The 27,446-nt window shown below is 45.1% G+C and overlaps 1 protein-coding gene across 2 annotated transcripts in view; it reads left to right on the top strand.

Annotated features, from left to right (window-relative positions):
* The window catches only part of WBP1L (WW domain binding protein 1 like), a 56,387-nt gene that overhangs the window by 21,214 nt on the left and 7,727 nt on the right, over nt 1-27,446 (top strand). Inside the window, exons 1-2 of one of the 2 annotated variants that reach the window (XM_070363807.1) lie at nt 2,997-3,244; nt 24,288-24,390. In XM_070363807.1, the coding sequence (XP_070219908.1) occupies nt 3,218-3,244; nt 24,288-24,390 (130 nt within the window). In that variant the 5' untranslated portion in view covers nt 2,997-3,217. Of the gene's footprint in view, nt 1-2,996; nt 3,245-24,287; nt 24,391-27,446 lie in introns of those variants that run through there. The other variant, XM_070363806.1, reaches the window with a different exon arrangement.

Below are 27,446 nucleotides of genomic sequence, written 5' to 3'. Positions count from 1 at the left end.
GGAAGCCAAAGAATACTGGAGTGAGTAGCCTATTCCTTCTCCAGTGGATCTTCCCTACCCATGACTCGAACCAGGGTCTCCTGCATTGCAGGCGGATTCTTGACCAACTGAGATATCAGGGAAGTATAGGTGTTGCAGTATGTCTTCTTTAATAAATTAATGCAAAGGGTTTCAGCATTACTATCTTTGTCACTACTCAGGGCCATAAACACTTATTAAACTAGAACATTTTGACAGCATAATCCTTGTCAGTTCTGGTTTAGTGTGACTTGCAGCATGTAGGATCTTAGTTCCCTGACCAGGGATGGAACCTGTACCCCTTGGCAGTGGAAGCACAGAATCCTAACCACTGGACCACCAGAGAATTCCTCCTCCCTCCCTTTTTTTAAGTTGGTGAATTCAGCATTGAATCAAATTCTACATTGTGTCAGGGAGGTGACTAAAATGGTTTGAAGATGGATTTGACTTAGCTTTGGTCCACCATGTATGAACCTGGATCACTTATATAAAAGAATCTTTTTTCAGACTAGTAGAAACTACTGATTATCATTTTGCTTCTTAAATCCCCAAATTGACTACTTTGTCCCTGGGTTGTGGTAATATTTGTAAGTCATGGAACAATGTGAACTTGCCTTCCTGGGAATGCCTGCATTTGCCATTTCAGCTGTTCTTTCTCCTCATCCCCCAAATTTTAGAGCTCAGTGAGGGTTGGTCAAGGACTAGGGGCAAGGAAAAGCAGATCAGTGAGGAAGATGCCATTCTCAGTGGTCACTTTGTCAGAGTATGTGATGTTGTTTTCGGTTTAATGCTGCCTTGTACACAGAATCTTATAATCTTGTAAGAAGAAAAAAGTTGACAAATGCTGATTAGAAACACTGTCTTGAGTAGCATCCTTAAAAGAATGATTTATTAGGTTGCGAGGAAATTGGGAGGCCTGTGTTGCAATTTTGATCATTTAGATTGAACTTTGACAAAATTATTTTTTAATTTCTAGTAATCTTGTTGCAGTTCCATTTAATCAGAGATGACTGCTGATAAACATTATTTAGAAATGTGGAAAGTTTCCTTTGTCCATTAGAGCAAGGATTCTTGACTGTCTTGCTCACAGAGGTACCTCCAGCTCCTACACCAGTGCCTGGCTGTGGGTGTTCAGTAGATGTGGAATGAATGAATTAATAGTACGCTTACGCCATGTACTCTTTCCATAGAGCTGTGGGTGTCATGCTGTCTTGTCAGGTAGGTTCAGAGCAGAGTTGCCCAGGAGGGGTTGAGGATGCCTTTTCCAGTAGTTTCATTGTCAAAGTTAATAATGCTGGGTGTGTTTGAGGATGGTCTACATTTGAGGAAATGAAAAGAGGGCATGGAAAGCTGTCTCTTCTCTCTTCGCCAGAGGGATGTGTCTGAGTGTCCAGGCCTGACTGGCTGGCTGTTCATCCTGTGTGTGAGGGTAGAAACAAGGCATGGGCTAGACTAGATGACCGCGTCTTAAGGGTACATATTCACTGAAGAATGGCTTCGTACTCCTCAAACACCTGCAGTGGCAGAAGCCACTTCACCCCTCTTCCCTTCTCCATAGCAATGAGGCTGCTGGTCATTTCTTTGTGAGACTCCAGGAAATGGCCCAGCTGGCTTGGCTTATTCATTTCCTTGTCAGGAAAGTCGATGTGACCTTGACCGTCAGTGGGAGACCTGCAGCAAGTACATTGTGTGTCTGGCTGGTTTCGCTAATGATTGAAAAGTACTTTTGGCAAGTCACCTTGCTGTAAGTGTATTGTCCTCAGTAGAAATGAAAGATAATAGAGGTGAAAAATAATTTGCAAGAATCATTTTTTATTTACCTGGGTCTGCCCAGCACAGTGCCAGTCCCACGGGGGCCTTTGCTGAGTATCACTGAAAGAAAACTGTTGCAGAAAATAAAAAGATGAGATATACTTGCTTTGAGTGATGGAAATATCATTAATCTGCAGCTTAGGAAGTTATTAGAAAGTAACTTTGCATTTACAGCGTTCCTCTGAAGATTGTTCTCCTTGTGCGTTGTTTCTGCAAGTCCAAATCCAAACACAGACCCTTGCTACTGTTGTCTTTGCTAAAGGTTTCACGGCTGGAGGGAGTGAGTGTGACCTGCTGTTTAGGGAACGCTAGCCAGTCAAGAGCTGGCTTACACTGCTGACTGGGAAAAGTCAGGTAAGGACGCCAACCCTGGGGCCTTTGCTTCCTGTACAAAAGCTTGCCTGTAGAGAGCCATTTCTCCATAAACTGCACTTAGAGAAGAAAGTCTGACAAACCTAAGGTAGTGAACTTTTCAGAAGCAAGAGTCAGTTTAAATATAGAGATCTGCTTCACTGGCAACTTGGAGGCTGCGGTGGGACTTGTTGTACCTTTTGTAAGACAAGTGAGGAAAGATGTTGGCACCTGTACATGCAGTCTGTTTATGAAACATAAACTCTCCTGTCAGAGCGAGGGCTCGAGAGGTCAGCACCCAAGGTAACATGTCCTACCTTCGCTGGGAAAGAGGTACCTCTCCCAGCCCTCTCTGAATTGCATCCATCTCTTGAGAAAGTTGGAACAGCCAGGCACGGTGCACTGTTGAGCACCGGTTCTGGCAGAGGTGGGATGGGGAAATTTCTGTGAAACTGACAGCTCCTGGGTCCTGTTTTCTTAACCAAGGAGGAGAAACAATTCCCTGGGAGCTCTTAGAATCCCGTCATTATTCAGAGAAATGTAGCTCTTCGCAGTGTTAAAACCTTGATTTATGTACAGTCCAGCCTGCTCAGAGCCGAGGGGAGTAAAGGGGAGGGGGCAGCAGCCTTGTCCCCCCTCACTGTCGGCTCCAGCCCTAGGTGGGTCCAGAGCTGGACTTCGTGGGTTTGCAGCACATCCTCCTCAGTATTCTACAGCAGCTGTCTGGAGTTTTTTCTGCCGTGCCTGAACTGATGTCATTTCCCCCTTGGCAGACAGCTTCAGCTTTGCTGCGTCTGAGATATGTCACGAGAAGGTGGGGGTGGGTCGGAGCCAGGCGGGGGGAGCAGCCAGGAGAGCAGGAGGAAGAGTGCCCGCTTGGTCCCAGGACTCTGTTTACTTTTTCTTCTTTGCTAAGGAAGGCCGGGTAACCGGGAACGCTGAGCACCAGACCCGCCAGGGGAAATGCTCCTTCCAAGACCTTAACTTTTCAAAAGCCCTTTGTTCCCAACGTTAGTGTGGACGATGCTCTTGCAGGATGCCTTTCCTTTTGGGTCTTAGACAGGTAATGGAACGGGTGGTCTGGGGATTGGGTTCGGAAAGGGAAGAGGGTGGGAGCTTACTTATCGCACTACTGCTTTGGGTGGAGGGAGCCTTTTAGAAAATGTCTCGCAGTTATAGCAGGCCAGCTCCCTTACAGAATTTTCCAGGCTTTTCTTCCTGCTTTCTAGTTGCTCCTTACTCCCCTGGCCACCGGGTTCTTAACCCCCATGTATCCCTGAGCTCTTGCTGGATTATCTGTTCTGATTTTCCATGAGACACCGTAAAACCATTGCCAAAGCCTTAGTGAGGAAACAGTTGAGGGGTGAGGCCGGGAAGGGGAGAGGCGGAGCAGGATTCCTGATCAAAACCCCTTTTATTCCTTCTCCATTTTGATTGGGTTAGTGAGCAGAGATTTCTTCACAGTTCTCTGCTTCTGAAGAGATTCTGAGTTGGGGTGGGGGGCCTTCTTTTAAAGGGAAGGGCTCCTTTTAGAGACTTTCTCCTTTTAAGCCTGTGGTCAGGGCTGTGGGTCCGAGGGACGTCCTGAATGTTTCAGAGGGGTGGGGGTGGGACTGACCACACTCTGGTCTTCCTGATGGATTTTTCCAAGCCAGCAGACCCCCGTGGCAGAGACTTGAGTACTTTGTGAGCTGCCGTTTGAAGTAGGGGCACTTGAGTTATAGCCGGTAACCTAGTGTGGAATGAGAAAAGAGTAGCGACCAACTGCGGTCTTCTGAGAACACAGCTGTTGCCAACTATTTGTTCCAGGGCTTCTGAGATCAGGCCACCCCCGCCCCCTCTTTGGTCTGAGAGGCAAGTCTGTATTGGAATGTGTAGCTGTAATCAGCAGCGGCTGTAAGCGGGGGGTGGGGACAGACACACACCCTTCTGCTGCCTGTTCCTGGATGAGAAAAAGCCACAGATGTGATCAAACCAGAGTCTTACAAAAGAAATATATATGCTTCTAGGGACTGCTGTTTAACCTCATGCTTAGAACAGGACTAGAGTGTCCCTTGGGTGGCCTGAAATTCTTCTAAAAGTAAGCTTTTCTGAAAAGCTCCACATGTTCTATTACTGCTTTTGTTACTGTTCAGAGTTCCTTTGATGCAGAGACAGGCAGAGAGAATGGGGACCCTATTGGAGCACTTCCTCTGTCCCTCAGGAAGGGCTGTCCTTTTGACTTGTGGGCAGAGTAAGCCCTGGCGAGGATTTTGAGCAGTGTTGGAAATAGGAAGCATCTCATGCTATGTCAGCAGGTGGGGAATGCTGCTGGAAACTGCCTGGTACAGTGGAAAGAGTAGGCCTGGGGAGCCAGAAAGACCTGCCTCTATATCTTGGCTCCCCCGCAGGGTCTCAGAGGCTGCATAACTGCTCTGAACCTCGTCTTGAAAATAATAAAACCTACTGGAAGAGTTATTGGGAGAATTTGACGGAAAAATGTATTTAAAACACTAGCACTTTGGCTAACTGGGAATAGGCATTTAGGAAAAACATAAGGAAACTAGAAGCTAGAGGACTGCTAGCAGAGGTGGAGGATATAATGGCAGGAGCTCTTGCCCTGGGATTTGGACATTGTTGACTGTGACTTGGGAGGCCGTTGCTTCCTGTAATCCGTACTGTAGTAATTACTATAATCTGTGCCATGTCCAGTAACCTCCGCACAGTTGAGTGAGAGGATGCAGAGCTGGGTGGCATGGCATGAAGGACTGGGTTGGTTGTGGGGAGCATCTCAGAGACTGCACAGCAGGGGTGAATCTACGTTCTTGTTTCTGAATGGGTTCCTGGTAGAGGGCTGGACTTGAGGACCTCCTGAGGCCCTTTCTGCCCCAGCCTTCTGTGATTCAAACTTTGCCTGTGAAAACCCTGAGTATCTTTGGTAACATAATTTTGTATATTTCCAGTATTTCTGTGTCTGACAGTGAAGCTGTGTTCTTTATTGGAGCTATTTGTAAACGCCAGCCTTCTAAAAATTACTTGGTGATAATTCTGTTTTTAAGAAAATGACACAAAACATATATGCTGTTAGTCTTTATCATACATTATATGTGTGTGTGTGTGTGTGTGTGTGTATTGCTGCTGCTGCTAAGTCACTTCAGTCGTGTCCGACTCTGTGCGACCCCATAGATGGCAGCCACCAGGCTCCCCCGTCCCTGGGATTCTCCAGGCAAGAACACTGGAGTGGGTTGCCATTTCCTTCTCCAGTGCATGAAAGTGAAAAGTGAAAGTGAAGTCGCTCAGTCGTATCAGACTCTTAGCGACCCCTTGGACTCCTCTGTCTATGGGATTTTCCAGGCAAGAGCACTGGAGTAGGGTGCCGTTGCCTTCTCCGAGATATATATATATATATATATGTACACACACACACACACACATATATATGCTTTCATATACTATTTCCCTCTTAATACACGTTATACACCTATCTTATGTGGATTGTGATTCTGTTTCTCTGGTAGTTGTGCTGAGGCTTACAGAGGTAAGCCACTTGTCCAAGGTTGATCAGCTCGCTAGGGAAACTAGCTAGGTCATTAACATTTATTTGTTTTTGGCTTTTTTTGTTTGGTTGGTTGATTGGTTTGTTTTGTTTTAAAATTTTGAAACCCAGGCATTTTGATTCCAAAGCCTGGTGTTTTCCTTGCTATCTACCGGTGTCTATGAAAGTGGAGTTGGATTAATGCATTGCTCCCGCCGGGGCATGTTTTCTGAAGTTTATTTCTAGGTGGCCCAGGTACCAAATGAGACGCGTGTCTCTGAGTACCCTTTTGCTCTTTACTCTGTGGAAGATTCTCATGCACATTGCATCTACTGAATAATGCCACTGAACTTAATGTGGATCTGGCACAGAGGATAAACAAAGCACTGTGCTTCTTCCTAGAAATCACACTCTAGTGCAGTAGTTCTCAAATGCATAAAAATCACCTAGGAGTGGGGTGATTAGAATATAGATTCAGTAGGTGTGGGGCCAGGGCCCAGGAATCTTCATTTCTATTAAGTTCCCCAGGTGGTTCAGACCTGGTAATATCTGGCCACACTTGGAGAGATTCCGCCTCAACTTGGCCCACACCCCTCACCCCCTTCCCTGCACTTTAGTAACTTTGGTATAATTATAAGACAGTGTGCTAAGCCTGAAACAGAGGACCCCCAGGGACTAGGACAGCAGAGGGTGGGAAAGCATCAAGCTTGGGGAGCAGGATGGGCATGGAAGGCTTTCCTAAGAAGGTGATACTTGATCTGAGTCTCGAAGGATGAGTAGGAGTTTTAACACCAGACATATGAGCTGGGGAAGGAGCATTCCAGACAGATCAGGTTGGGAGTGTTGTTTTTGTTTTCTCCTGCAGATGAGAAACGACACTGTCATCGATGAGTCTTGGTATTAGGTATTCCTGAGATAAGACAAGGACCTTGCTTCAGCAAGTACTGGTGTCCTTTATGACACAGAGAAGGAAGGAAAGCATGAGGGGCCTCAATCCAATAATGAGTGTGGCATGAATTCAGTGTCTATAAAGGGCAGCTAGGCCTTGTTGTTGTTTAGTTGCTAAGTTTTATCCTGCACCTCTGACTCTTGCAGCCCTAATGGACTGTAGCCCACTAGGCTCCTCTATCCATGGGATTTCCCAGGTGAGAATACTGGAGTGGGTAGCCATTCCCTTCTGCAGGGGATCTTCCCAACCCAGGGGATCTTCCCAACCCATGTCTCCTGCATGGCAAGTGGATTCTTGACCACTGAGCCCCCAGGGAAGCCTTAGGCTGTTTTAGTTCTTCCAGTTAAGGACAGCTAAGACAACCCCCTGGAAGCTACAGGGTTGACTAGAGAACAGTGTTTGTGCTTACTGGGGCTGAAGTTCTGAAGAGAATCACCTGCTGTACTTTTGGGCTGTGGCACTACATGGCACATTTTAGGTATAACATGTAGTTGAGCATGCCATCCCTTCCTTATCTGGCAAGATCAGAAAATGAGTTTTCTGGTTAAGAGGGAATCTATCCTGTATACCTAGCAGATGGATTACTGATTTTCAAAGAACAAGATTACAACAGAATGTTCTTGGTCTGCTGATTTGAATGAATTCTATTTCATGTTTAATTCAGAAGGTATTGATTTTATAATGCTGGAAGTTCTTGTGACCAACATCTCTATCTGAAAAGTATTGAGCACCTGTTCTACTCACAGCATGTTGTGGATACCAAGGGGTAGAAACTTTATCCCCGTGCTCACAGGTAGGGGGCGTAGAGCGAGCTCACGGATGGTGGAGCTTTACGCAGGTGGCGGCACGTGACATTAGGAGCGGAGCGGCACGGTTCACGGGTGGAAAGGTGGCTTTTGCAGGTGGTCCTTTCCACAGTCCAGTGGTCTCGGTTGTTGCACAGCAGGTGTGTGGAAGGACCAGTGCGAGTTCTAATTGCTGGAATGCAGCCTGGATCCATCAAGACGATAATTTATATTCTGCATCTCGAATGTTGCCTTTCTCTCGGAAAATTATCCCCTGAGATGTCCTCACTGAGGAAGTGTGATGATCCCTGTCTTGCATGTCATAGGAGTCTCTGCAGCAAATCTGCTGTCAGCCCGCCTCCCCACGGCCCTGTTCCTCGTCTGGGATTGAGTTCCTAGTCACCATTACCCTCCTGTGTGGGCTTTTTATCCTTGAAAGTTATGACCAACCTAGACAGCATATTAAAAAGCAGAAATATTACTTTGCCAACAAAGGTCTGTCTAGTCAAGGCTATGGTTTTTCCAGTGGTCATGTATGGATGTGAGAGTTGGACTGTGAAGAAAGCTGAGTGCTGAAGAATTCATGCTTTTGAACTGTGGTGTTGGATAAGACAGTTGAGAGTCCTTTGGACTGCAAGGAGATCCAACCAGTCCATCCTAAAGGATATCTGTCCTGGGTGTTCATTGGAAAGACTGATGCTAAAGCTGAAACTCCAATACTTTGGCCACCTCATGTGAAGAGTTGACTCATTGGAAAAGACCCTGATGCTGGGAAGGATTGGGGGCAGGAGGAAAAGGGGATGACAGAGGATGAGATGGCTGGATGTCATCACCGACTCGATGGACGTGAGTTTGAGTGAACCCAGGAGTTGGTGATGGACAGGGAGGCCTGGCGTGCTGCGATTCATGGGGTCACAAAGAGTCAGACACAACTGAGCAACTGAACTGAACCAGGTTTAGGACATAGTAAGAAAGACCCTGTTTGAGGGAACTGGCTTTATATAATGCAGCAGACACCAGGGTAGCACTTGTTTGTACTACCAGAGGTGGAAGCTAAAATTCGTATTGGAACGGATTTGTAAAAATCTGTGACTACTACAAGCGAGAGCTCCATAAACACCTCAGTTCCCTCCTGTCACCTAACAGAAAGGGTGGCTCTCATCCAAGCCTTTCAGGTGACTTTTTAAACACCCGCCCCCCACCCCCCCACCAACCGTCTCTGTTGCAAGAAGCTGCTTTTTTAGAGGAATGTGCTTGTTTTTCATCACATTCCTGTTATCAAAGCAAAGAGAAACCAGCAGACAGGATAAGTAACTCAGTGGAAAAGAAGACTGTATCTGCTGATTTTGAAACTTTTATCCAGAATGGCGCCAAAGAAAACATTCACTTCCTCCAGTAATATCCCATGAGTTTGATCCACCCCCTCCCACCCCTTTTCCTTGAAGAGGTAAATTTTAGTCTAGGAAAAGAGAAATATGGGGCTACTTGGGGGAAATAAAACCAAACTGTTATAAAATTTCTTCCCCTGCCCTGACTCCTTAACACCTGGATGACAGTTCCTCTTGGCACTAATCTTGATTCTATTTATTGATTTGTAGTGACAGTGAGTTGAAACACCCTGCAAATTTGACCTGGTTTAGCCATTTCTGCACTTGCTCTGTAGCTGTTGCTCCTCTGGGAAGGGCTCAACTGGACTTGAACCTGGACCTACCTCAGGAGAAGCATCTGTTGCGAAAATGGAGATTCAATGCAATGTCACTTGCTTGACCTGTCTTGTTCTTTTAACTAAAAGATATAGGTGGGGCAGTGGCAGAAAATACACACTCAGGAGAGAGGGAGACAGGCTTTGAAGACCAGCAGCTGGAGTGTGACACAGTGACTTCTTTACCTGAAAGTGGTGAATTGTTTGCTGGGACTGAATTGCATAGAAGACATTGGATCCCTTGGGCATTGAATAAAGAGATTCAGAATATTCTTTATTGTTTGGTTCTCTTGCTTAACACACATGTTCTCAGGAGCTTCCGCTGAACTGTGACGCGTGGTCTCATTCTTGGTTTCAAATATTGCACAGCCTATCCTATGGTTTTCTTCAAGGGTTTGGAAATCCTTGGGTTCCCCCCCACCCCAGGCAGAAGTGTAAATACCTATGACCTCCCACTCCTTGGGGTGTGGTTCTGGAGTGTGGTGAGGCAGCCTCGGATAGGCTGGAATGGACTGCCAACAAAAATAGAACGTGCAATCATTTCTCTGCCTTGGGAGTAAGTTTCTGGGTTGATGAACCAGGCTCAGATTGTGCTGGGTTCCTATAAGCCCAGGGAGCCATAGGTCGGTCTCAAAGGTCTGTCTCAAGTCATCATGTGAAATTTTGTTGCCGCAGCCCTGGCCTAACCCTTGGAGGATCCCTTCACGTGGCTGCTTGTACAGCGTAGCTAAGAGGCGTGGGGAACATGGGGGAGGAACAGCCTGTGGGGTTACTTCATTGTCAAGTCACCAGGATGAGTACTTCCTGAAGGTTTTTGTGTGTCTAATCCTTTGCTGGGTAGGTGCACTTGTGAGATTGACTTCATCCTTCTCTTAGGGAATTTACAGAGTGGTTGGGGAGCCCAAAGGACAATCAGGTGACAAAGAGTGGATGCAACACGATTCTGCACTGAGTTGTGTGGTTCAGTTTGGCTGGAATGGTGGTTCTAAACTAAGGGCAATTTGTCCCCTCCCCAGGGGACTTTTACCAGTGTTTGGACATTGTTGATTGTCGCAACAAGTAGCCAGGGGTGGAGTGGGGTGTCGATACTGGCATCTAGTGGATAGTGGCCAGGGATGCTGCTGAACATCCTATAATGCACAGGAGAGTCGCCACAGGAAAGACTCCAAATGTCAGTACAGTTGTCCCTCAGTATTCATAAGAGTTTGGTTCCACAAGCCCGGCAGATAACCAATATCTGAGGCTGCTCAAGGCCGCCATGTAAAATAACTGTATGCACTTAGCTTTCAGCATACGTAGGTTCTGTATCTGTGGATTCGGCTTGTCTGGGATCCATCCTGCAGGTACCAAGGGTGATGAGCCAAGGTGGATACAGGATGGGCGGAAAACTCCTGGTGCTTGGTGCGCGGCACTCTGCTCAGGAGGCAGTCACAAGCCACAGGCCTCAGGGCGGGCGAACGGAGATGTTTTAATAAAGAGGAAGGAAATAGGGGTACTTTTTCCTGCTGCTTTCTAAGCAATATGCATTATCTGCCCACAAGTTTAGAATCTTAACATCTTGGTTGCCCCAATCAGCAGGAACTATGCCTTCTCAAGGACAGGTTTAGAGTTCATTTTTTATGGCCAGTAGATAAAATCAAACTGTTTTGGAACTGATACTTTATCTCTGAAAAATCTGAACAACCACCCCCAGAAGGGTAGAATCTCAGAATTGCCCAAATATCAATAACTTTATACAGCTTAAAGAACAATTGTTGTTTAGTCACTCAGTCATGTCCAACTGTTGTGACCCCACTAACTATAACCCACCAGTCTCCTCTGTCCATGTGATTTTCCAGGCAAGAATACTGGTATGGGTTGCCATTTCCTTCTCCAGAAGATCTTCCCACCCCCAGGATGGAACCTGCATCTCCTGCTTGACAGGCAGATTCTTTACCATTGAGCCTCCTGGGGAGCCCTAAAGAACAATTAGGCTACAGTTATTTTAATAACAATCCATATCTCAAGCTGGATGCCTGTTGCTGTGGCCCTTTGTTGTTCAGTCACTCAGTTGTGTCCGACTCTTTGTGAACCCATGAGCTACAGCTCGGCAGGCTTCCCTGTCCTTCACCCTCTCCCAGAGTTTGCTTAAACTCTGTCCATTGCCTCTGTCTCTCTCCATTGAGTCGGTGATGCCATCCAACCGACTCATTCTCTGTTGTCCCCTTGTCCTCCTGCCTTCAATCTTTCCCAGCATCAGGGTCTTTTCAAATGAGTCCGCTCTTCCCATCAGGTGGCCAGAGTATTGGAGTTTCAGCTTCAGCGTCAGTCTTTCCAATGAATATTCAGGATTGATTTCCTTAGGATTTACTGGTTGGATATCCTTACAGTCCAGGGGACGCTCAAGTCTCCTCCAGCATCACAGTTCGAAGGCATCAATTCTTCAGCACTCAGCCTTTTTAATTGTCCAGATCTCATATCCATACATGACTACTGGTAATACCATAGCTTTGACCTTTGTAAGCAAAGTAATCTCTCTGCTTTTTAATACGCTGTCCAGGTTTGTCATTGCTTTTCTTCCAAGGAGCAAGCGTCTTTTAATTTCATGGCTGCAGGCACCATCCACAGTGATTTTGGAGCTCAAGAAAATAAAATCTGTCACTGTTTCCATTGTCTCCCCATCTGTTTGTCCTGAAGGAATGGGACTGGATGCCATGATCTTGGTTTTTTGAATGTTGAGTTTTAAGCCAGCTTTTTCACTCTCCTCTTTCACCTTCTTCAAGAGACTCTTTAGTTCCTCTTCACTTTTCTGCCATTTGGGTGGTGTCATCTGTATATCTGAGGTTGTTGATATTTCTCCCAGCACTCTTGGTTCCAGCTTGTGCTTCATCCGGGAGGGCATTTCGCATGATGTACTCTACTTAGAAGTTAAATGAGCAGGGTGACAATATTCAACTTTGATGTACTCTTTTCCCAATTTTGAACCAGTCCATTGTTCCATGTCCAGTTCTAATTATTACTTCTTGACTGCATCATAATCTATCTTTGATAACAGAAAAGGGGATGCTAAATTCCCTTCTTCTAAATCATCTGGTGTCTCTTTTAATCTTTAGATGTCAGGTCTTAAAATTCAGAAAGTTCTTTAAGGTTATTCAATCTTTTGAAGAAAGCCTCTGGATTCTGAAGATTTTAAGAAGTCTTGTATCTGTTCGCTCAGGGGTAACATTTTTAATGTAACCCTTTGTTGAGGTAGAAGCCAGTGGTTTCCTTGAACTTTCTACTGGCAATAAATCTCTGGTACTGGTCTCTAGTGGAGGAGGGCACGGTAACCTACTCCAGTATTCTTGCCTGGAGAATCCCATGGACAGAGAGCTGCAGGCTACAGTCCATAAGGTGGCAAAGAGTCAGAAGTGACTGAGTGACTGAGCACTGGTCTTTAGACAGTCAGGCACACAAGACAAGTCCCATTAATATTTCTTTTGCCCCCAACAAAAGCTTGGTGCAGTGGGGTGGAACTACTGAGGAAAAAACGAGGTTACATTTAGAATTTTGCTTAAAGTGAAGAAGGGCTCTGAGACCCCACGTGTCCTTCACTGTCCAGTGAAACCGTAGTGAATCTTTCTCAAAGTACATCAGCAACAAGTTAACATGTACCTTCAATATTTCATATCCCCTTGAAAACTGCACCTCTTTTTGGGCAAAGTGATTATTTGATTTGATCAAGACATGTTCAAGGTAAAGCAAAGACTTGATGAGCTAGGGCGCAGTCATGGAAAGAATACTGAACCGAAAGTCAGGAGATCCGAGTTTTGACAGTCTCAATTCTGTCATCTGCAGCCTTAGGCTAGGTGTCAGTTCCTCCTTTGTAAGATAAGGGTGGTAGCACTTCTCATCCCTTGTCGGGTGCTGGCTGGCAGGCTCAAAGGTGAAGCTGACTGTTCAAGAAATTTGAAAAGCTTTTGAGTCCTGTAAAAAATGTGTATTATATAAACTGACTAGGTATGTGTGTGTTGTGTATATAACCATCATTGCTTCAAATTATGACTCTGAGGCTTTGTCACATTATTGGGGGGGGTGGGGGGAAGGGGATGAATTCTGTTGATTGGACTGTATTTGAGGCACAAAATGAACCTGAATATTTTAGGAAGATTTTCAGCAATAAGAACTGAAACAGAAGCTTTTTTTTTAACCTAACAGTTTAATAATTACAACGTTCCTCAAAGGCAAAGTCCATGTCTTATCTGTCATTTTTGTGCCTGTCAGCATCCAGCATGAAAGTTTAGGATAACTGCTAATTATTCAGGGTTTTTCCCACTAAAATTCAGGCTTTAGATCCAGAAAACTTGTTCTAGCTGTGTGATCACTCTGAATCTCAGTTTCCTGGTTTCCTGTAAAAAGAGAGGAATATGTAACTTGGATAAAAACGCCCAGCCAGATGCTTGATAAACACAGGCACTGGGCAGAACTTGGTTCTCTTGTCTCATTTCCTGAGTGTTGTGGCTGGAGGTTTTCCTGACTGGCTAGAGATCTTCTCCTCAGTCAGAGAAGAGGGACCCTCCTCTTTGTCTAGGTACCTGTTTTGTGTGGCACTTGTAAGATGTAGCTGGAGCCTCGGTCTAGAGAGTTCAGATGTCTGCCATTCATATTTGGGCCTCTGAGCAGGCCTTAGCCTCAGAGTGAGAGGATGAATGGGGTATTACTGAGCTTGAGAGCAGGAGGAGCTCATGGGATGCCCACAGGGGCTAGGCAGTGACATGCTTGAGTCAAGCAGATGCAGTTTTTGGACAGTAGGGATATTTGGACAGTAGGGGTTTTGGGGAGGCCGAGGTGGAGCTCGAGGCCATGTACATCTGTAACCCTATCTAATATGGCCCCGGGATTTTCAGAAGCTGGAAATCAGAATTTCTGTATGAATCCTTTTCATTTTAAGATGTTGACAGTTAATTTCATTTTTTTTTTATTGTAAAACAAAGGTACCACGTGGACGTAGAACTCAGTAGTGGGCCCTTTGTGGCCCATGGGTGAGCAGTTTGCAATCCCTGCTTTCAAACAGGAGGGGCAGATACAGCTAATACAGAACGCAGGGACTTGCCCTCCTGACCAGCTGTGGAGACACTATAGTAGAACTGCCTTCCTGCTCTCTGAGTCCCGCTTGCTTTGTCACATGCTCCCTGCTATTTTGTCCCTCAGCTTTGCACCAGCCCTTGCTGAAGAAGGCATACTTCTCGGTGCATTTATTCTATGGCAGAAGAAGCCAGTGATGAGGGATTGCCAGGATACCTCAAGGGAGAACTTTTTTCCTCGTAAGTGTCCAGGGGTGAGAGAGTGGCAGGTTAACCCAGTGTCCTGAGCTGCTACCACCGGCCAGACCCCCCAGGCCTGCATGCACTGGGACATCAACAAGTAGCCTTTAATAAAACCATGGTCTATGTTGCAACTTCCGATCTTTGCTCTGGGATTTTCCTACCAGGATCAAGTGGCTTTTTCTGAGTTTGTTATTCAGGTTCCTAACAGCAACACAGGAAATGGGTTTTAATTTCTTTGCTAGCTGCTCTGTTTGGGGGCTGTTTAATGAGTCTCCAGTTGTAGTGCAGCTTTGGTCACAGCAGGACTGGTGTGGATAGCAGCTTACCTGACCTTTCACCTTTAAAAAAAATTATGATTATGATCTTTTTGTATTTTTTTATGAAATGAGGCAGGAGAGCATAAGTAATTTTATGTGCTATGTTTCTAAGTGACAACTCTTGAGGGTAACTGTTGGGATGTGTTTAAGATTATAGAAAGAGATATAGTGGAGGTCTATCTCTTCCACTTTTAGAGGTAAAGAAATGCATATGCTGTATGTTTGTTATAAATTTAGGACAATGGTTGTTGAATTTAAATATATGTGAGCATAACCAGGGGAGTGTGCTTTTTTTTAAACTTTTTATTGTGTAGTATATTGTAGCTGATTAACAATGTTGTGAGTTTCAGGTGGACTGCAAAGCTGTACATATACACGTATACACTCAGGAGAGTGTATTTTAAAAGGCAAATCTTCAGTCTCTACCCCCAGAGGTTCTCAGTCTACATTCTTAACAAATATCCCGAGTGATTTGGGGCCTATGGACCATACTTTGGGAAATGCGTCTCTATTTTGTTGCCTTTGTTGTCTGAATATGTTCATGGCCACTTGAGGGCAGATTCACTTATTTGTGAGATGCCTTGGTTTGTTCTCATTCACTGTGTTGTGCTACCTTAGATTCTTGGAGAGAGTCAGTCTCTTGAGAGTCCTAGAGAGAATTGTTTAGGAGACCCTCACAGGTTGACATACAGGGACCAAGTCCCTACTGCAACAGGGGTCCCAGAAACTCCTTCAGCAGCACACACTGCTGCCAAATCTTGAAGCAGCTCCCCACATTGGTTGTAGGCTTTTTCCAAGTGTGTCACTAGCTCCAGGGTTTAGCTTTACCCTTTAAAGTACTTTACAGCCAGCGTATGGGAGACTGGGTGCTCCTAAGCCAGGAAGCTGGAGCTTTGAGCCCTTAAGGGGTAAAGCACACTATCAAATCTGAGGGCTGAGGCTGAATCTTACCAGATTAGATTTACTGGCTTGATTAGAGAAGCATGCCCAGGCTGTTTGTCCTTCCGGAAAATGACTGAGCTCAACAAAATAGCATAAAAATCCATTCCTAATACCCTAGTGCATACAAAGCAGAATCTTGGTTCACATCTTAGCAGGGGCTTGACCCTTATTAGAAAGGAAGAAACCATAGCTAGCAAAGCTTAAAGGAAGAATTGTCATGTGTAGTATACCTTGGGAAGAGTACAAAAGGAGAATGTGACAGTCCCTACTGTCAAAGGGAGACCAGAGAAACACCTGGGAAACAATGGGCCAGGACTCCTGTGAATCATCCCTCTGCCTCACTTTACTTTCCTTCATCCCCAGCTCTTCTGAAATGTCCTCCCACCCTTGGGGACTTCCCTGGTGGTCCACTGATTTAGACTGCTTCCATTGCAGGGGGCATGGGTTCCATCCCTGGTTGGGGAACTAAGATCCTGCATGCTGCACAGAGCAGCTGGGAAAAAAAAGTGGGGGGGGATCTTTGAGCAGTTCCTGTTTCCTTCAGCTCTTCAAACAGCCTTAAAACTATTAGTAGGAGAAAAGTGATTTTAACTAACTTATTATAAAAATAGAGGTAAATTCACAAAACTTTATAAAGAGTGTATTTATATTTTATGACCACTTGCAAAGGATGTGAAAGTGTTTCGTTTTTAGAATTTAAAGATTCTGTCTCGGCGTGCAAGTGTGTTCAGTCACTTCAACTCTTTGTGACCCCATGGACTGTAGCCTGTGAGTCTCCATCCATGGAATTCTCTGGGCAAGAATACTGGAGTGGGTTGCCATGCCCTCCAAGAGTCTGTCTAGGATAGAACAAAAATAGCTGATTCTGAGTTAAAGGTACTTGTCTGTTGTACAAGGCATATGAGGTCTGGCCTCATTCTGAATTCTCAGTACTTTCTTTCACACCACTCTTCCTTAGATTCACTGTGCTCAGCCATGCTAGCCTTCTGTCTTTTCCTAGAGCACACCAGTTTCATTCTTGCATTGGTATCTTGGCATGTACTTTACATTCTCTCTGCCTAGAACACATTTCGCACAGATCTGCTTAAGCTGGCTCCTTCTCATCATTCAGGGCTCAACTCAGACATCACCTTCTTAAGGAGGCCTTTCCTGACTGCCTCATCTAAAGCCCTTTGTCCTATTATCCTGTTTTAGTATCTTTATGAAGCTTATTAGTATTTTAAATTCTAATTTCACTTGTTAATTTTCAGTCTTCCCTCACTGGAATATATTTAAGATCTTTTTTGTCTTGGTTGTTCTCCACTTTCAAACAGTATGCCCAGATATGAGTTTATTATTGTCTGAAAATTCCATCTTTAATCAGTTGTCTCTTTAAATATTGACTCCATTTTCTTCTTTCCTTCTTTAGTGTCTTATTTCTTATTTTCCATTTTTGTGTTTTCTCTTAATTGGTAGAAGCTGGTTGCTGGTAATTTTCTCAGATCTGCTTTCCAGTCTACTGATTCTCTTCTTTAACATGGTCTAATCTCTGTGTAAACCACCTGTTGAATTTTTAATTTTAATAACTATTTTTCTACAAGTTGTATTTTTTCCTGAAATCCATTTGGTCATTGTTTCTTTTTTAGTATGTTCTTTTCTCATGTTTTTCATTTTTTATTTTTGGCTTTAATCATTTGAAATATGTATTACAGTTTATCTGATCATTCTATTAAGGTTTCTTTGGAGAGTCTTACCCTGCTATTAATTGAATTCCCACATCTTGTTTGTATTTTTACATAGTTTTTACATTTTGCTTGCGCTCATCTTCAGCAGAGAGCTTTATTCGTGGGCATCTTTCGTGCTGTGATTGAGGGTAGGTCTCTTTAGAATTTTACATTTCCTCTGCCAGATATCTCATTCTGGGACTACTTTTTTGTGTTAAACTTTTGGCCTGGGGATTCTCAGACTATGTAGTTCAATTGAGTTCAGTCCCTCAGTCGTGTCTGACTCTTTGCAGTCCCATGGACTGCAGCACTCCAGGCTTCCCTGTCTATCACCAGCTCCTTGAGTTTGCTTAAACTCATGTCCATTGCATCGGTGATGCCATCCGACCATCTCATCCTCTTATGTCGTCCCCTTCTCCCACCTTCAATCTTTTCCAGCATCAGGTTCTTTTCCAGTGAGTCAGTTCTTCATATCAGGTGGCCAAAGGATTGGAGTTTCAGCTTCAGCATCAGTCCTTCCAATGAATATTAAGGACTGATTTCCTTTAGGATTGACTGGTTGGATCTCCTTGCAATTCAAGGGACTCTCAAAAGAGTCTTCTCCAACACCACAGTTCAAAAGCATCAATTCTTTGGCACTCAGCTCTCAATAGTTCAGATCTCAATAGCCTATGGAAAGGCTTGTAGTTACAGATTACTAGAAGAGATACTTTTTTCCTCTCAATTCAGACCTTTCTTATTCTCGCTGTGTGCCAGTGGGCTCTTTTTTCTAGTCTGCTTTCTCTCTTTGAGGGTCTTCACCTTACATTGGAACTCAGGTCCAAGTGCCTGTTTTAGGTGGACTCAAGAAAATAAAACAGCTCCTTTCCACAGCCACTGGAAAGGCCTGATCTCATTTATCACTGTAGTTTCTAGTTCCCCACCCCCAACATTTTTGGCCCTGGGGTTCTTCCTTGCTTTCAGCTATATAATTAAAATAATATTATGATATTTTTTAAGTTACCTACTCAGCTATATCATCAGAAGCAAGATCTTTCCCCCTAGAGTCTCTTGCTCAGTGCAGTAGCTGTAGCATCTAACACAATGCCTGGCTTGTGAAGAAAGTGATATCAATACATATTTGTTATTCAATTTTAGAAATGGGTGTTTCCATTAGGAAACCATTCCTCTTCCCAGTAGAGAAGGCCAGAGATGGTGCTCCAAATTCACTAGTATCCAACAGCCAAGAGATTTAGCGTTTGTGATTTAGCAACTTGTGAAGGATTTCAGTTTTCCTATTTTTCACTATTAAACGTTAATGCTTTCCTAAGGGCATGAAGATGCTGTTGCCAGTTGTTAGCAGGGTTTTCCAGCCCCATAAATCGGCAAATTAAAACCATCCCTGGGGAACTATTATTGCCCAGTGTCTCTTTTTATGCTGGCATTTTGAAAGTTCTTACACTGATTAAATTGACCTTTACAGTGGCTCAGCTAAGAATAGCAACTCAAAGACATGGAAACTCTTAAGGAAAATGATGTTAGTCCCATAGTTTATGCTGCCGCCAAAGAGATGAGATAATTTTTTGCATATGTGCAAAGACATACTATTCATCCTTTTCCATTGTAAAAAATGTTCTTTCCAGTTCATTGTTGGTCTAGCTCACTGGTTCTTCCTGCCTGTGCTTTTTGTTTGGTGACCATATATGCCCTGTTTCTTAGAGCAGCTGGTCACTGTGCTACCAGAAGTCACACCTATAACAAATGAGAATTTTGAGGGTCATCACCACAGTTATTCTGAGGTGAAAGGCCTCAGCATATGAGCATGTGTTATTCACTCAAAGTTCCTTTTTGACAAGTCTACATTTCTTGTATTTTGGGGCCAGGAGTTTGTGCAAATGGAACATTGCTGAGAAGTATCTTCAAAATGCGAATCTCATCTTACCCCCACGCACCTAACTCACTACGTACTTTTTCAAGCATCTCCAGCTGAAGGACTTTCCTTGTACTGTTTCCTTTGTTCTTCCCACCCCTCTTCCGTGGCTACTAACTTTCTAACCATCCTGGCAGTCTCAGTTCAGGCTTACCTTCCTCACAGCTGTCTGGACCTCCTTAACTAGTTTCTGTGGTAAACTCTTACCAAATGAGGTGTTTTTCCTTCCTAGTTGCAGTTTTATGTGTATGATTACTTTATCATCTTTTGTTAGACTTTAAGCTCCATGAGGGTAAAGACCTTTATTTATTTATTTTTAAGCTTGTTTTATTTTATTTTAACATTTTATTTATTTCTTTTTGCCTGTGCTGGGTCTTCATTGCTGCGTGCAGGCTTTCTCTAGTTGTAGCAAGTCGGGGCTACTCTCTAGTGGTACGCGGACTTCTCATTGCAGTGGCTTCTCTTGTTTCAGAGCACGGGCTCGGGGGTGCTCAGATTTAAGTAGTTGCAGCAGGCAGGCTCAGTAGTTGTGGCTCATAGGCTCTAGAGTGTAGACTCAGGAGTTGTAATGCATGGGCTCAGTTGCCCCACAGCATGTGAAATCCTCGGACCAAGGATTGAACCCATGTCTTCTGCATTGGGAGGTGGATTATTAACCACTTGTCCACCAGGGAAGTCGCACGTTTCACCTTTTATTTACCCATTGTGTTCCCCACTGCTGTTTCAGTGCTGGTGCAGGGTAGGTACTCAATAAATGTTGAAGGAACGGGTGAAGGCCCCATGTTCCACAATGGGATGAAACACCGTTTAACTTTTCAGAAAATTCATGTGTGAAAATAATGACCTTTCAGGCAAAGAAGGGTGGAGCCCCAAGCGTGTTGCCTCTCTTCACTGCCAAGTAGAAAATTTTCCCAAAGTCAAAGAGCTCCTTAAGGGCAGGGACCTTATCTTTTCCATCAAAGACAAAATGTTGATTGTGTTTGGGGATTTTAGTGGATTTATTTAAGCATCTAAAGTGTTAAAAGCAAGTGAAGAAGAATAACTTAAACCAAGGATGTTCTAGTTTATTAGTTAAAAGCTCAGGATCTGGAGTCAGATGAATTAGCTAGCTGCATGGCCTCAGGCAAGTTACTTAGCCTCTCTTGACTTCAGTTCTCTTTTACTACCCACTTCATCCTCTTGTAAGGAATTTAGAACAGTGCCTAGCACATAGGAGGTACTCAGTATTATTCACCCCACCTCATTCTGCCTTCATGGAGGCTGCATAGCCATTGTTTCATTCACCAAACCTTTGTGAGCCCAGCACTGTGCCCATTCTTGGAGTTGGGGATGGGGATTAAGGAGACAGAGCTCTTGCCCATAGGAAGGGCACAGTTTTTTCTCTCATTCACTCTTGAGGAGGGAAGGGGAGGGGTGGGATATTAACTTCCCACTTGAGACTTAGCCTAAACAATGTAATTTGTGTATAGTCCTTGGAGATGCTTGGAAGAAAAGCAAAGGATACTCATGAAGAGTGCTGAGAATTTTTCATATTTGAACTTTCCATTGCATTCTCTCCAGTTCCTTTTTCTATTCGTTATGTCCGAAGCAGCCCACATTGCCAGTGAGCTTTACTGTTCTGAGAAATAGTTCTAAGTGAATGCACAGTGCTCTTTATTGAATACTCTCTCACTGAATGCAAAGTGCTCCTTATCGAATGGGCTTTCATGCCCAGCGATAATGACTCAGAGAATAACATTGATATTAAGAGCTCAGAGAAGTTCAGTTACTACTGAAGTTACCACAGTTAATAAGCATAGTGTGAGAACCAAACTTTGAACCCAGATCTGACTGAATCTTAACCATTTGGATCTTGAGCTGCCTGGAGATCCCTGAGAGTCCTCTGGGTGACTTACTCCTATAGGGAAGGGTAGAAGAGCAGCAAGCAACATTTGCACACCTCTATTCTTTGCTTTGACTGAGAGGAGACACAGGTTACAGGAACTTTTGCATTGGCTGCTGCCAAAAGGCACCCCACTCCAGTACTCTTGCCTGGAAAATCCCATCCATGGACAGAGGAGCCTGGTGGCCTGCAGTCCATGGGGTCTCTAAGAGTCGGACACGACTGAGCAACTTCCCTTTCACTTTTCACTTTCATGCATTGGAGAAGGAAATGGCAACCCACTCGTGTTCTTGCCTGGAGAATCCCAGGGACGGGGGAGCCTGGTGGCTGCCGTCTCTGGGGTCGCACAGAGTCGGACACGACTGAAGTGACTTAGCAGCAGCAGTAACAGCTGCCGAAAGGAATGGGAAGTGGGTAGGCTGGTAGACTCTTCAGGATGAAGGAGACATGAGTGAGCATCTTAACTAGCTCTTGGGCCACTGAGTGAGTGACTTGCCCAGAGTCCTGTTCCTCGGTAATGGCAGAGCTAGGACCAAACCCAAGGCTTCTGGATTTTCTTCTCCTAGCAGTAGGTCTTTCTCTGGAGGAGCTCATCATGCTCACATCTCACTACCCTCTTAATCCATCATTTCTTCCTTGTAAAGGTCTATGAGTCCATGTCTCTTCTTCTTTAACTGCCCACCTACTTTCCTTCCTCCTGTAGCAGAAAATGACAGTTCCCATAACCAAGACCATCCTAGACAACTTGGGGACTCTATTTGAGGAGAGGAGAACAGGGGATGAGATATCCTAGGTAAAAAGTATTTGGGAAACTGAGTTAAATGATGCTGCCACAGTCTGCTGTCCTGGGGAAAGTGGAAGGAGAGCAGGGAAAAGAGCAGGGTTCTGTTTATACCAGGCTTCCTGTCTCGGTGAATGGGAAAGCCAAGAAAAAACCTGACACCAGTAGGTCATTAAGATGCCACATGTTTAGATTTCAAACACATTCCATTTCTTGCCTCACAGAGGACCAGTTGACCACCCTGTGTTCCAAGCCTGGACCTCATCTGATAAAATTTTTTGAAGCAGAAGTGTCACTGGATTATTTCATGTGTTGAGGTGTAGGCAACACAGCCTCTTTTCGAAACTATGTGGACAGTTTGAACTGTGCTCTTGTGAGCCAGGCCAGAAGAATGGCATTTCAGGGACTGGTAAACTTGGGAGAACTTTTTTCATGTCCTTAGGAAAGCAGTGTTTTGCTCTGAAGTCAGAGGAGGTGTGTTCTGGCAAAAGCATCGAGCGCAGATCTGCTTTCTCCACATGCGTCAGGCCTCAGAGGAGGCATCCTAGTGGACAGCCACCTTCTAGGTGTGCCATTTTCCTTACGGTGGACGTGGGGAGGCAACAATAGGGTTCTGTGTGCAGTGCTGTCACAAAACTGTCGTCAGAATCAACAGATGTCTTGCCCATGTTTCCTTCTTCCTAAACCCTTTTGCACCAGGGTGTAAGACTCTTAAAAGAGACCAGGAAACACCTGAGGATGTGGTGGAAACACGCTCTGAGCCAGGGATCTGAGTTTTAGCCATGCCCTTTCTTTTGTCTTCGCCCTGTGGCTTCAGGTCCCCAGCCTCTAGCCCTGTAGACAGTCTCTGGATTGCTTTGTTTATACCCTTGGCCAAGTAGACAGTGTAGTAGAGCAGGGCCCAGAGAACAGGAACCAACTATGTGGCTTGAATTTCCACTGGCAGGCGTCCGCCCGGATGTACACTGTGGGCAGGGTCAGCCTGAGTAGCAGCAAATACAATACTGTGGTTTTGGTTTCTTTGCTGAGCAGGGTTTTTTCCCTTCCTAACTATGCTCCTTGAGGTTAGGGAGTGTCTTATTCATCTTCATGTCTCTCATACCCAGCCCAGTGTCCGGCACAGAGACGGTGTCCAGTCAATGACTGTGTTGCTTCTTTAGGATAAAGAAATGTTGAAAGCCACATCTTAATAGGTCTCATGCACTGTGGCCCAGAGGACATTGGAGGCTGAAGTTCATTTAAGTTATTGTAAACTTATTTATGAATAAGTTATAAAGCTTATATATAAACTTATTGAAGTTTATTTAAGTTTCATATCTTAACTGTGAAATATAAAATAAACCCTTCCACCTCTATTCCCATCCACCAGTGCTGTGAATAGAATTTGGCAAAATGCTAGATGGTTACTCAGCAGTGCCCTTTCTATAGCTGTCCCTGACAAGGGAGAGTGTGAATTCTAGATCCAGTCAAGATTATTAAGGGATCATCTGATAAGCAAAAAAAGATCTAGCAAATTGAAATTGCATTAGGTCATCTAAGCAAGTCACTCTTAAGACTGAAGAATTTTAATAAATAGCAGGTTTTTTAGCCTTCTTTTGAATCATGCTGTAATTAACCTTGGAGATCATGTGTTTTAAAGGGAGGATGGACCGGCTGACCAGATGCTAATCCTAGAATATGTACTGCCTTAATTATTCCAGGAACTTTCACAGAGAAGCTGGTTTTATTTAAAATGTACAGCCAGTTACAGGAGAATCATGACTATGGTTCTTATGAATCTTATGGGCTAAATTAGCGTCAGAACATGGAGTGCTTCAGCTTGGACATAAAGCAAGGAGGACTCTGCTCTGTTTTTCTCTCTGAGAACTCTGCTCTTTACCACTTGGCTTCGTGTACTGAATCTTCTTCCCTCTTTAATAAACCATATTATTTTTCTTAAATCTGCTGTTGTTGCATGGTTCTTCTTCTTCTTCTTTTTTTTTTTTTTCCCCTCAATGGAGTAAATATTGGTACAGACTGTTTGGTGGAGGATGGATAGGCGACCAGAAAGAGGGGGATAAGAAGAAAGTGTTTGTCGCTCAGTCGTGTCCGACTCTTTGTGACTCCATGGACTGTAGCCCGCCAGGCTCCTCTGTGCATGGAATTCTCCAGGCAAAAATACTGGAGTGGGTTGCCATTTCCTTCTCCAAGGGATCTTCCTGACCTAGGGATTGAACCCGGGTCTCCTGCATTGTAGGCAGATTCTTTACCAACTGAGCCACCAAGGAAGCCCTATGAGAAGAAAAGTGATATTTAAAAGCTATAATTCAATGTGCTAAAATTTTAAATTTCTTTTAGGACAAGGAAACCTGCGTGGGTACCAACAATCAAAGCTACATCTGTGACACAGGACACTGCTGTGGACAGTCTCAGTGCTGCAACTACTACTATGAACTCTGGTGTAAGTCTTGCCTGGGGGCTTCTTGGTGTCCAGCCGCCTCAGTTCACCACCTCTGCTCATTGGGAAACTGAAAGCTGGTCAGCCTTGTTCCTCTCTCTCGGTGGCAGTGTTGGCGAGGAGACTCTGCTAGGTTCTGGAAACAATCCCTCTGTAGAGGAGGAGCGCTCCGGTGCTCTTTGGACACCATGAGCTAAAGACTGGAAAATATGGTCTGAGCCCTCCTAAGAGGCCATGGTTAGCAGATCTGCTGCAGAAGCTTCTGAGTGGAATTCTCTTGGATGCCCTCTCCAGGGTGTGCCAAGCAGTGACAACAATTTATGCCCTCTCACAGGCCAGCCCAGCTGCCCAGACCCCCTGTCTTTGCAAAGAGAGGTTTGCAGCAGCCAAGCTGCCGTGGATGCCAGGCTGCTCTCTGGATAGCTCTAACATTTTCTTGTTAAAAAAAAAACAAAACACCAGGACTTCCCAATTCCCCACAGATCCTCAAGGAGCCGCCTCTGTTTCTGAGGGTCCCTCTCAGTGGGATCTTTCCTTAGGTCGTGGCCAACAGAGCCCTCCTGGAGAGGAGGAATAGAGGTTCAGCCCCCTTTGTTCCTTCCCCAGATTGCAAACTGAAGTGTCTGGAGGCTTCTCAGTCCACCTAACCTGTTACTGTCAACCCAAAGCCATTTTGAGTTGTCAGCTCCACCACCTTGTCACTGGCTTGGTAGAGGCCAGGACCACTTGCACCTTCTTGAGTTGTACAAGGATGGGGACAATGCCCTGGGCTTCAGGGAGTGACCTACACTTAGAGAGTTCACTGAAGCACTTTGTACTCTGATCTTCCTGAAACTCAGATGAGACACTGAGGATACTGAACAAAGAAGGGGGAGGATGGGAGAGTTCTGAGGGCAGAGCGTTGCCAGGTGACCAGCACTACAGTGGTTCTCAAGCTGTCCGTTGATAGAGGAGGCAGTAGATTGTTTTCCCAGAGAATTATAAGCCCCCATCACTCCCTCCATGTGGAGACAACCTTTGCCGCTTGCTTCACATCCTTGCCATCACCTCCACCTCTGCCCTTTTCCCCCTTCTCCTTTCTGATCTCCCCATTCACCCCACATCAGGTATATGTCAGAAAGCAGCTAGAAAGGCTGTTGTTTAAAATGGAAAGGAAATTAGACTCTTGGCTGGGAAGCTTCTCCTTCTGAATGCAAACGATCTTGTAGCCAGTGGGAGTGGTTCCTACAAAAAAGACCTCTCCTCACCCTCGTACTTCCCTTTTGATGATTGGCTCTTCTGCCTCTCTGAGGAATTCCAGGGGTGGTTAAGGGAAGACTCCTTCCCAAGGAGAGAACAGGGTTCAAAACGTCCCCATCAGTCCTCCAAGTACATAAGCAGCAGCAGCACAGGCAGGCCTGGAGTTGTCGGTGCTATTTTAGGAGGGGTGGGGCTGAGAGACTCACTGGAGAAACACAACGTGCCAGGCAGGTGGACAGGCTGTTTAAATGTTTTAAGATGCAGATAGCCACGGGTTCAAATTCTCCCTCTCACCCCTTAACTAAAACAAAAGTCAAAGTTGGGCTGCCAAAAAGCCACAGAGCTGCGGTTTGTTTTTCTGGGGCCCTGCCCAGGCGGCATCAGTTGCAGAAAGGATGGAGTTGCTGATGGCCCCCATCTCAGATTGACAGAGCCTCCTGAGGTGTTGGTGGAACAGACTCAGTAGCCACCAGAATTGGGTCATGAATGCCAAGGCTAGAGGTGGGGTGATGGGGACAGGGAGATGCGAGACACAGGTGTCAGCGAGGCAGGTGGTCTGGGAACCAGGCACTTCATCCCATGGGCCTAAAGAAAGCCAGGGGAAGAGCTGCACAGTGACTAATCACTTCTCCAGTCGTGGTTAGCTGGGGAAAGAAGGAGGCCAGACAGAGACCAGTCTGGCTGGGGAGGAAAGACTCACCCCTGTACAAGATGGCCCGTGTCTGCCAAGTTCTCAAGAGACAGAGACTAAAAGCCCAACTTCCTCTTTGTGCCCAGAAATGGCTTTTTGGTCAGAAGGTGCCCAGTGAGCGTTGCGCCTCTCTCCGGAATTCTTTGGTTTTTCTCCTTCTTGAGGGCCTGGCCTCGGCCTGATATGGAGAGGAGGGAGGTCAAGTGTAGGAATGAGCCCTTTCGGTTCTCATGGGAACTGTGCTTCTGGTCACTCTGAACCCTGTTCTCTCTAATTGCCTCTGAACTCTGCCTGAAAATAATGGGCTTTGGGTTATTCTTTTTTCTTTTTCCTTTGGAAGGAAAAGATCTCAGCCAGGAAACCCTTGGCAGAGTTTTTGTCAGAGTACCTTTTTAACCATAGTTGCCTACTGGGAAGGCCTCGGGGAAAAATAAATGCCATTTCCATCAACCCTCATACCATTGCTAAGCCAAATTTTCCTGTGTGCTGAGGACTGGCGCACACACACACATGCAGAGCCCACTTTGCACAGACACACAAGCACATCATAAACACACAGAGACCTAAAACTTCAACCAGCACCCTTTCTCCACTGTCGTTTTAATCTCTTGTAACATAGGCCATTGTCATTAGTGGGTCTGCATCAGTTCAGGAATGAAAGTCCTGTTTTACCACCGCCATGGTTGAGGCTTTAAGACCTGGCCTTATCATCCCATGCGTTTTTATGGCTCTTGTAGTTTCAATCATCATTCAATCATTTATTCAGCAAACTCTTATTCCAGTGGTTTCAGACTTTGGCAAGCATCTGCATTTCCTGGAGGGCTTATTAAAGCATGGATTTCTGGGCCCAAGTCCTAGAGTTTTTGATTCAATAGGTCTGAGGTGGACCTGAGAGTTTGCAATTCTAACCAAGTTTCTACTGGATGAGGTGGCCTCTTCTGTGTTAAAGCATGGGAGAGAGAATCCTTTCCATCAAGAAGGGAGTCTCTAAGCAGAGAGAGGAGATAATACAACATGCCTCACTAGTAATGCAAGGTAGAAAGTGGAGTGTGTGTGCCAGGACCACTGTGTATGTGCTAGGAGAATTTGCTTTCGCTGGACAGGATTCAGGTAGGCTGCATGGAGGTGG

Source organism: Bos mutus, chromosome 26, assembly GCF_027580195.1.
Source record: "Bos mutus isolate GX-2022 chromosome 26, NWIPB_WYAK_1.1, whole genome shotgun sequence".
NCBI lineage: Eukaryota > Metazoa > Chordata > Mammalia > Artiodactyla > Bovidae > Bos > Bos mutus.
The sequence above is the reverse complement of the archived record's forward strand: the minus strand, read 5'-3'. Positions and strand labels throughout refer to the sequence as shown.